The sequence below is a fragment of the Microtus ochrogaster genome, linkage group LG8 (assembly GCF_000317375.1).
Source record: "Microtus ochrogaster isolate Prairie Vole_2 linkage group LG8, MicOch1.0, whole genome shotgun sequence".
Classification (NCBI taxonomy): domain Eukaryota; kingdom Metazoa; phylum Chordata; class Mammalia; order Rodentia; family Cricetidae; genus Microtus; species Microtus ochrogaster.
Window position 1 is genome coordinate 25,631,449 of NC_022033.1, and position 10,602 is coordinate 25,642,050.

The 10,602-nt window shown below is 50.2% G+C and overlaps 2 protein-coding genes across 2 annotated transcripts in view; one reads left to right on the top strand and one right to left on the bottom strand.

The window, feature by feature from the left end:
* The window catches only part of Ttll9 (tubulin tyrosine ligase like 9), a 46,342-nt gene extending 43,258 nt beyond the window's left edge, over positions 1–3,084 (top strand). Inside the window, exon 15 of the mRNA XM_005363215.3 lies at positions 1,634–3,084. Within this exon, the coding sequence (XP_005363272.1) occupies positions 1,634–1,710 (77 nt within the window). The 3' untranslated portion in view covers positions 1,711–3,084. The remainder of the gene's footprint in view (positions 1–1,633) is intronic.
* Positions 3,085–3,726: 642 nt separating this feature from the next.
* Positions 3,727–10,055, bottom strand: Pdrg1 (p53 and DNA damage regulated 1). The gene is made up of 5 exons (XM_005363216.3): positions 9,895–10,055; positions 8,278–8,353; positions 7,305–7,379; positions 5,063–5,143; positions 3,727–4,550 (listed from the first exon to the last, which is right to left on the bottom strand). The coding sequence occupies exons 1-5, from the start codon at positions 9,979–9,981 to the stop codon at positions 4,468–4,470; spliced, it is 402 nt and encodes a 133-aa protein (XP_005363273.1). The 5' UTR covers positions 9,982–10,055; the 3' UTR covers positions 3,727–4,467.
* Positions 10,056–10,602: the final 547 nt, after the last annotated feature.

The following is a 10,602-nucleotide window of genomic DNA, read 5'->3' on the forward strand; positions in this document are numbered from 1 at the left end:
TGGGATTAGTCTATACCACCATGTCCAGCTAATTATTATTTTTTTATTTTTTTCAATGTTTATGTTTTGCCTGTGTGTGTATGACAGAGAGAGAGAGAGAGAGAGAGAGAGAGAGAGAGAGAGAGAGTTGGATCCCCTAGAACTGGAGTTACACAGTTGTGAGCTGCCAAGTGGGTGCTGGGAATTGAACCCAGGTCCTCTGGAAGGGCAATGGGTACTCTTTCTTAAACATGGAGCCATCCCTCCAACCCTGAGAAATTTTGTATCTTTTAAGGAGTTTCGAGTGATTCCGGATTGGGCTTGGCTACACACAACAAAATACAACTACTAGTTAAGTAGAAAGGGGCTGACCTAGTCAGGCCTAGCGCCACATATTTGTAAACCCAGCCACTAGGGAGCTGAGGTCGGAGGATCACAAGCTCATGATCTGCCTGCACTTAGAGTGGGTTCAAGGCCGGACTAATTTAGTGAAACCCTATGTCAAGTGGTAGAGGGGTTGCCTAATATTCACAAGACCCTGAAGGTGGGGGAGAGGTGTCTCGGACCATGAGTGTTAGTTTTGAGGTGCCTGGGTGACTCCTCTCCTTGTTGCCACATCCAGCAGCTTGCCTGAATGCTCATGTTGCCTTCTGGTTACAAATGGTCGCTCCCACAGCAGACACAGACTTTGGAAAATGCAGATGCTTATGGGAATGAAGATGTGGTTGATTTGCAGGTGCTCAGATAGGCAGAGCAGGTAGAGAACCGTATCTGTAGAAGTCTCTAGAATTACTTTCCGATTTCTAGTCAAGTGTTTGGTGGTAAATGGAGGGAGCTGGCTGAGGAGCAGGCAGGGGAAGAAGGCTGATGGAGGACAAGATAGGAATGTGTTTGGGGATAGTAGGTGAAAGGGTCAGCAAAACAAAAACAAACCTGGGACGAGGCTAGTACTCCAAGTAAGGGTTTAGCTGAACCTAAAGATTTGGCACAATGAGTGAGCCAAGCGTTAAAGCGGGTTCCCTGGACCACTTTGTCAAGGATGCACAGGGTGTGATGCTGAAGCCTTGACAGCTGGGACAGCCTGGGAGACAAGCGTGGAATTGGAGTTTCTAAGTGGGAAGCAGGCATCTCCAGGTCAGTTCTTGTGGCCATGGTGTCAGGTCATTCCAGCAGCACTTATGAGTATCATAAATGTGCCTGGCTAATATTAAAGACTGGTGTTGCCTTCAGAACCAGCTCTGAGACCAAGCAGGGAAGAGGTTACCTGGTGAATGTATGGGGAGAGGCAGCCTTTTGGCGAGGACTGCCTAGGACACACTTCCAGGATGTGCTGGGTAAGGGATGAAGTTAGCATCAGGCGCTGCAGGCTTTTGTGTGTTTTCATCGATAAGGACAATGTAGTCTAGAGGATCAGTTGAATGTGGCTCTGGCACCACATAACCTGGGATCCACTCTCACTTCTGCTCCTCATGTAACTTGGGGTCACTGACAACCTAAGTCTCCTGGCTACCCACCATCCCTGTGAGGGCTCAACAAGCCATCTGGGCCAGCACAGGAGCGGGCCACCCATGACCATGAAATTCCTGCTGCCCCCTCCCCATACCAGCTAGTGGGTATACAGGCCACCCCAACCAACACTTCATGTTCTTTCTAGGATGCGTCAATGATCGGAAGGAGCAGCTGAGACAGTTGTTCCGATCCCTTCAAGTGCAGAAGAAAGCTCCTGGCTGACCTCAGGCAGGCAGGAGGCCCTGGCAGGTGCCGTCCTGGCCTCTCACAACAGGACTCCTCTGGCACAGCATACCTGTTCTCACCTCCCTCCATCCTGGCAGCTATTTTAATGGAGAGGCAGCCTCTGCTTGCTACTTAGACCAGACACCCTAGACTCCCCACTTTAGTACCGCCCCCCCATCTCTGAAGCAGGGACAGTCAATCCTTGGGACTTGGGGGGTGGGGGGCTCATCCTTGACAGATTGTTGACTGGGCCTAAGGAGGTCAAGCAGCAAGTCCTGCCTCCCAGAGAGCATGTCTAATAAAGCATAGACAGTGAGGCACTGAGCACTGAGCCTGGTTCTGGATGCCACTGGCATTTTGATGTCTCTTTGGTCACGGTGAAGGGTCCGTTGGGCTAGGAAACTTGTCTTTAAGCTATGATTATAAAGTAAATGATTTTAGATTGCCCGTTGGAAGCCTGGGAGGGTGCCAAGCCTGTCCTTTGCGATGCCCTGATTCACAAGAACCGGGCCATGTGAAAACCACAAAACTAGAGCTTCCTGTCTCAGATGGAAAGAGACCTGGGAAGGCAACACAGCTCAGCCTGGGGCTCTGGGAAATCCCACCTCTCATTTGAGGCTTTGTGATTTAGGAAAGGGAGGCTGACAGGCAAGGTCACAAGGAGTCAGGCGCTTGCTCTGCTCAGAGGCCTCCTCCTGGTCTAGATAGCAGTGAGCCTGAGCTGGGAGGCAACTTGCTCCATGGAGAAGGGGACTGGGGGAGGGAAGGGTCAGGTAACACTACCTACCTTCTGGGTGGTGTTTTCACCTACAAATGCAAACCTGAATACTTAGAGCCTGAAGGGAAGTCTGGGAAAGAAACACCAGCAAAGCAAGAAGTGAACCAACTGGCCTTGGGAGGCTGGGAGCTGAGCCACCCTGGACATCCTGCTTCCAGAGCCCAGGGGTTTCCCAAACCTCCGGGCATGGGCTCTAGGTTCTCAGTTCCTGAATACAGGACTGACAGGCTCTTTGGCCTAGCATCCACCCTGGCAGGCAGGCAGAAGCAATATTCCAGGAGAGAAACTGTGTGCCAGGCCGACCTACCAGGTGGCTGCCATCAAAATGAATTCTGCTGGGTTTGTATTCTAAGGTTTGAAGCTCATGAAACGGTGGGTACAGTAACACCCTCCCTTTGGCCCGGCAGTTTGTCCTGAGGGGACTACACAGCATCTATAGCCAGTAGGTCACACACTGCTCAGCCCTTGCTTTGCTTGGCCCACTTCACAGTTCAAGAACCTCCATCAGCCTGGGCTAAGCCAGCACCTTGCCCTCTGAAGCTGTGGTCTTCTAAATAGACCCCAGCACAGACATGCAGCTTGGGCTGGGTCTATCACAGGAACATCTATAAAACCCAAAGAACAATACAGCAAACACAGGCCAAATTTGCCTTACAATAGGTATTTTTCTTGTTCAACATAGGTTTTTCAATATTCCCCAAAGGCGTCATCAATATTTAAAGTGTTTAGTTTAATTCTAATTTTTAGTTTAGTTTTTTTTGAGACAGGGTCTCTCAGCACCCCTCTGGCTGTCCTGTCTCTGCTCTGAGTGCTGGGATTAAAGGTATGCGCCACCACACCTGACTAGTTAATTTTTAAAGACTAGTATTTGAGTGTTTTGCTTAAATGTCCATGTGTGCACATGTACCTGTGGAAGTTAGAAGGTATCAAGTCCCCTAGACATGGAGTTATGGATGGTTTGAAGCCACCATGTGGCGCTGAGAACTGAACTTGGTCTTCTGAAAGAATGGCGAGTGCTCTTAACCCAGAGCTACCTCTCCAGCCCTTCCTCTTGCAAGAAACCAGCTTGTTCCTGATGTAACTATGGACCAAAATGCAGCAGAAGAAGACAGTGGCCTCTACCTGTCTACTCTTGTTGCCATGCACTTCAAGGCAAGAGCCACCTCCTTTCTTAAGTAGCCCTCTAATGAAAGGGCTGGGTCCCCGAAGAACTGAGGGAGCTGACAACTCAGAGCTGTGGTTTGCTCAGTTAATGTTTATTGAACCTCAGGAAACAGAGGCCAGTTTCGCTCTCCCACCACACTCACCCTGTGAAGTCAGGCCACCCGGCCAAGCCCTGCTGTCAGAGGCCGCAAAGGATGCTCCACGTTGAGTCCCACTAGAAAGGACATGGCTTGCCTGCCCTGAGCCAGTATTCTGTAAGGTCTCCCATCTCCAGAGCAACCACACAGGGTGATTGACAGCACCTACTATGGAAAGCCAGCAGGAAAACGGACAGGACTGGAGCACTGGGAAAATGTGTCTACCCTGCAGCTGGTGCGGGGCTTCACACAGAAGCCAACCGTCAGTCTCCTGCTTTATTCCACCGTCACACACACTGCCTGAAAAGGCCTCTCAATGCAGAAAGCTGGAATGAAGCCCCCAGTCCGCCCTCTCCCTCCACCCCAGCCACGCCCATCTAAACAGCAGGCTACTGTTGGGAAGTGTCGGCTGCAACATTCTCACCCCCACACACCTACAGATGGCTGCCAGGTCTGTCAATAGGTCTTGTGTCCACCAAGCTCTGGCAGCCAGGCCAAGCACACAGAACAGGCTAAAGGGTTCTCTCTTGTCACAAAGCAGCCACGCAGTACAGAAAAAGATTTGGTACAGAAGCCACATTCCTGATGCCAACCCCTTAAAGAGACAATCCTGTCGTTGTGGGTCTCAAGCTGCAGGGGCCTGGCCATGGGTGCCCCATCCTGCTGTTTTGAGTCTCATCCTTTCAAAATGACCTTGAGGGCTTTAAGCTCATCCTGGTTGAGGGGGTTCAGGTTAAAACCCTTCAGCTCCGGCTTTCCTGTGAGGAGAAGATAGTCATGATCAAATTGGGCCCCTGCTGCCCAACCTACTGCTGACTCTGGAGCCAGGCCCAGGAAAGTAGCTAACATTGCATTAACAGTGCCAACTCGGCCCGAGAGGTGCAGGGCTGGCCTCAGATTCTGCAGTGCACAGGCTGACATAAGTCAACACTGCTCCTGGCCAAGAACCAGCAGAGTCATGATCTGCACACAGACCTGCAATCTGATTTGCTTAAGTTTACCCAAATTTAAGCTCTGACTTCTGACAGAAGCCTTCTGAGTTTCTCCTGTCCTAGCTATGCAAGGTTCCCACACTATGCCAGACGATCCCAGGCAGCTCTTGGAGCCTGGAAAAGGATAAGCCCCACAAGCCTCCATGTCCTAGCTCTGAGCAGCTGCAGACAACCACGGCCCCCTTGCCCCACTGCCCCGCTGAGAGGCTTTCCACACCTGCTCTCTAGTTCTTTCAATGGTTTCCTCCTGCCCTGCTCCCACCCCTGCAGGCCAATACCTTGGGCCTCAAAGAGGCGGTTGACTTTCACTTTCAGTTGGTTCCGGAGTCTTTCTATTTCTTTATCCAGGTGCTCCTGATCTGAAAAAAGTGCAGCAGGCAGACAGGACAAGTTATATTACAGAGAGGGTCCCCAGTATCCACCTAACACGCTTGAGAGCCAAGGCTTGTAGCACACAGGAAGGAAAAGGTGACCTCAAGGATCAGCTGAGAAAGGGTTGAACACCAGAGGGACACTATCTTATCTGCCCAAGTCCCCAAGCTTGCCCAGAATAAGGCCTGGCACTCATACTTATTCAAAGTATGCTAGTTGGTTCGTTGGTGTATGGTCAAAAAACTTTACAACCCAAGTTCCATCAAGGCCCTGTGAAAATGTGACTTAAGTAGCCAAGGGAGAGCCTACTGCTTTAGCGTAACCTGGATCTGGTCAGCCACGGTGGACGGGAAGTCAGCCTACCATCACCACAGACCGCACCTGAGAAATGGTGTTACGACAGCACAGGGACCCATCACAGCTCCATCAATCCACAGTCTATTCAGTGAGCTCACTGCCTAGCCTCATTTCCCGATGAGGAAGTCTTGATTAGCCACGCTTCATAGCCTTGGTAATGGTTTTTATTTCTCAGTGTAAATAAGAAAGTGTCCTATGAACTTGTTCAGTCTAAATTGATTTGGGGAAAACCTGATGACTTCCTAGAACCCCCATAAATACCAGACAACATTTGTGGGTCAGCAGGACCCAAATCCTGAACTCAGGCAGTGACCCAATTTTCAGCTGCATAGTCTCTGGTCCATTACCCAAGCACAGTAACCCTTAAATTTTAAAAATAACTTGAAAAATGTTACTATTATTGTGTGTAGGTGTTTAGCTTGTATGTATGTTTGTGCACCATGGCATGCCTGATGCTCACAGAAGCCAAAACAGGGTGTTGGATCCCCTGGAATTGAAGTCACACCAGTTGTGAGCCACTATGTAGGTGACTGGAACTGAGCCTGGGCCCTCTGAAAGAGCAGCCAGCGCTCTTAACATGAGCCATCTCAACTGCAGGGACATGAAACACGACAGCTCATTCAGGAGCTGGGCAGATGGCTCAGTCAGTCAGGGCTTGCTCGCCAAGTACGAAGGCCGAGTTTGAATCTGCAGCACCCATGTTAAAGGCCAGGCATGAACTGGGCAGTGGTGGCATACAAATTCCAGCACTTGGGAGACAGAGGCAGGCAGATCTCTGAGTTCAAGGCCAGCTTGAGCTACAAAGTGAGTTCCAGGACAGTCAGGATTGTTACACAGAGAAACCCTGTCTCAAACTGTGCCATCTCCACCAAAACAAACAAACAAACAAACAAACACAGCCAGGTATGGCTGAACATGCCTGTAACCCAGCAGCCCTAGAGGACGGAGACAAGCACATCCAGAGAGCTTGCTGGTCAACCAGCCTAGCCTAAGAGGTTGGGAGACCCCACTTCAAGACAGTAAGGTGTTGAACAATAAAGGAAGACATCCTGTTCTGACATCTGCCCGTACATACCACAGTGTAAAACACACACACACACACACACACACACACACACACACACACACACACACGTTCAAGCAAGCGCTCACATATCCAGGCCCCTTTACAGCTATGGATGGCCTTGACCAATAAGGTTTTGGCTGAGTGACTTTACTTTAAAACAGAAAGCAAAGACCTCACATGAAATAAGTCCTTCACCTTTCCCCAGCCTGGTATACAGCTATAAAGCCTGTAACACTACAGAGATGCTAAATGACCAGGGGACTACGCTACAGGGCCACTTTCGAGCATCTGGGAAGCTGCTTTTGTTGTTGCTGACCATTCTGTGTGAATGTATGAACGTGGCTGGAGCACAGGGGTCAGCTGGAGTTGGTTCCTCCTCCTACCATACGGGCCCTGAAGTGAACTCCGGGCATCACCAGAACATTTACCAGCTGGGCCATCTCACCAGCACTCTCGGTTTTCTTTCCTTCCTTTGGACTCTTTAATGAGGAAAACAGAATGGGATTTTAAGCCCCATTTGTCAAATTTTTGTAACTCAACCCACTTCTCACTATAAACAATAATGCTAGACATTATCTCAGCTTCCCAACTGTGCTGAGTAGATGCCCATTTACAACTCCACTGCACAGCTGCCTCTCAGACTGCCAAAGCATGACTCTCAGTGCCGGGTCATGGCTGTGGGAGCAGAAGGCAGCATGTCCTTGACTGTCCCCAGGACAGCTTACCTCTCTGAATCATTTCCTTCGTCTTAGGATGAGGCATTTTGATGAACATGTTCCCAAAGCAAACCATCACATCTTCTGAAATAGCAAACAGACATTTCTTCAACATGTTTTGTTTCTTCTTTCTGAAGCACGACTGTCAGGTATTGTTTAGATGCTAAGAACACAGCAGAACAAGACAAGTCCTGCCCTTGTGGAACTCACAGCAAAAGGTGGGGAATTAAACAGCTGTTTTTCCACACACCACTAAGAACTACTATAAAGAACAATCTGTTTAAGAGTGATGGGAAACGTCAGAGAGGTACGAGGCCTCTTTGCAGCTGTGACATCCAGGCAGAGAACTGAGGAAAGGGACGACATCACCCCTAGACACCTGGGAAGACAGAGCCAGGCAGAGGAATGGCAACAGCTGGAGTCGGCAGTGCTTTGGTTTTAGGAACAACCAAGAGCCCAGTGAGTCAAGCAGCCAGTGCTCTTCATTATGGCCTGAACGCTGCCCATCTTTCTGGAACTGCCTCATGTTGTCCCCTGCTTGCTCACATCGTCACAGCCACAGCCACCTGGCTGCATCTAAGGAGCCCCATTTCCTCCCTCCTAGACAGTCTCAACACCCACTCACGGCCAACTCCATCTTTGGCTTTCTCACAATCTTCAGCTACGTGTTTATGCTGCCTTTCCTCATGTGAACATAAGGGCAGAACTATTACTGCTTTTATGTGCTGTGAGCACTCAGTATCTGCCATCAGTGAGTGATAAGCTAATGGCCTGACACTGAAGTGAACAGCTAAAATCCTGAGTCACAGCATATGTCTGACCTGCCACGATTGCTTGCTCTTCTCCACAAGCTGTTTGAGTTTCCTGTGAGGCTGAGTCACGCAGTCCCAGCCTCCTGCCTGGTCTCTACCAGGGACAATAAAGGCCTTCAGAAGAGAACTGAACCAGATTCCAGGGCTTCAGTGAGGATGCCACAACTTACCAGAGACGCTCAGGTCCTTCTGTAGGGCCCTCAGGCCTTCTCGGTTCTGATTCCTCTTGGTGTCCAAGTCCACAATCTAAAAACAGAAGCAGGTAGAACTCTGCTGCCTCCTGCTCCAACCTGAAGAGACAAGGTGTCATTCCTGGCTAACTCCTAATGTCTTGCCTAACATGGACAGACTCAAGAGAGAATGTGCTTCTTCACCCACTCAGCTGCCAGCTCCTCAGCTTGTATAAGAGCCTCCTTCCTCTGGAGCAGGTGTGAGGAAAAAGTTTACCAATTAGGAATCATTTGTATCATCCATTCAAACTCGAGTGTGCATCCGGGCCACCAGGGAGTTGAGTGTCTCTGGACAGTGATTATTGACAGGCTATTGTAGGTAATTCTGACAGTCTCACCAGACAGTCAACCATACTGAACTGGAACAGTTATGGAAGGATACCACCATGACAGCTACTCAGGAGGTGACTCTGGGGCTGGGGTACACAGGAATCCTGGGGCTTGTGGGCCACCATACATCACAAGGAGTAATTAATCACAACAGCTTTCGGAGGCCATTGCCACAGTGTGTGTGTGTGTGTGTGTGTGTGTGTGTGTGTGTGTATATATATATATATATATATATATTTGTTTTTCGAGACAGGGTTTCTCTGTGGCTTTGGAGCCTGTCCTGGAACTAGCTCTTGTAGACCAGGCTGGTCTCGAACTCACAGAGATCCGCCTGCCTCAGCCTCCCGAGTGCTGGGATTAAAGGCGTGCGCCACCATCGCCCGGCCCACAGTATATTTCTTACCCCATGACTTCTCTACCATGTGGTCCAAACCCAGATCATCTGGATAACTAAACAAGTGATTCTCAACCTGTGGGTCTCGATCCTTGGGCTCGAACTACCCTTTCATAGGGGTCGCCTAAGACCATTGGAAAACACAGATACTTATCTTACAATTAATAACAACGGCAAAATTGCAGTTACAAAGAAGCAACAAAAGTAATTTCATGGTGTGTGTGTGTGTGGGGGGGTCACCACAACATGAGGAACTGTGTTAAAGAGTCGCAGAATTATGAAGGTTGAGAACCAGTGTTTTAAAAGGTTCTTTGCACGCTAAGGAAGCACCCAGAAAAAACTTTTAAAACCTAAATCTCGTGCATATCTATAATCCCAGAACTCAGGAGGCTGACAAGGGCAGGCCACGGATTGTTCGAGGCCAGTCCCAAGATGCATGAGACCCTCTAAAGTTTAAACCAACCTATCAATCAATCAAAATCCAATGATAACATTCTCCAGCACGAACACCGTTTAGAGACTCATCACTTAGCTTAGAACCAGAGCCAAGCCCCCCTTTCGGATCTACGAGGCGCTCCAACACTCCCCCACCCGCACCCCCGCGACGTCACCCTACTGCCCAGCCAAATGCCGCTCGGGTCTAGGCAACCTACTTCAGGATGGGGATCAGGATTGCGTTTGGAAACCGGTGTCGGGGAAGCCGCCTGCAGAGGGTAGGATCCGGGGGAGCGGTAGGGGTAGGGTGAAAGGAAAGCGACTGCCCAGCGGAGGAGGCGCTCGCTCCGGGACCCCGAGCGCTTGCGTACGGAGCTAGCCGCCGCCGAGTCTCTCACCTGCCGCTTGTCCGACAGCACCGCCTCGGCCAGCTCCTCCACTTCGACCAGGTACCGCAGCACCCGCTCCGCTTCGGGGGACAGCATAGCTGTACGCAGTTCCGAGACACCGCTCACACTGTCTCAACGCCACTCCGCTCCTTCCGCGCACGCGCCGCGCTGAGGACTTCCGGCGCGCCTGCGCGGTGAAAAGAGCACGGCCTTTGAGGGGTGGCGCATGCGCAGCAGCGGGGCGCCAAAGGGGCGAGTCTAGCTTTGGGAGGGGGACAGGAGCGCCCCCTTCAGTCTCTGGCCGAGCAGCGCAGTGCTCTGCTTCTTTCCTCTCCCTTCCTTTAAAGGGTACTTGAGCACCCCCACATTGTGCCAGGTTGGGTGTCGAGAACGCATAACATCCCGACGAATAAAACATCCCGATGTTTTATTTAGGAACGTCATCACAGTGGGAAACAATGAACACTGATGGCAAAATAATTTACATATTATAGATGTTAGAGATAAGGGCTTTGGAGACACAGAAATCCTAAGTCCTGTTTAACGACAACAAGAAACCGAGTGTGGCAGAGAGACTTCGATTTAACTGGTGACGCTTTCGGCTTCCAGTTTGTAAATAATGGGTGATAGGAATTCCCCCCCCACACACACACACACACTCTTTCTCTCCGACAGATGGAAAGGAAACGGTAATCATTTAAAACTTTATCTGGCTGC

Bases quoted from the DNA above. Each gene is read 5' to 3' on its own strand.
- Pdrg1 (XM_005363216.3), bottom strand. From the start codon at position 9,981: ATGCTGTCCCCCGAAGCGGAGCGGGTGCTGCGGTACCTGGTCGAAGTG. The intron at 7,380-8,277 runs GTAAGTTGTGGC...TTGCTATTTCAG, and splicing joins GAAGGACCTGAGCGTCTCTG to AAGATGTGATGGTTTGCTTT. The intron at 5,144-7,304 runs GTAAGCTGTCCT...CACTTTTTTCAG, and splicing joins GAAGGAAATGATTCAGAGAG to ATCAGGAGCACCTGGATAAA.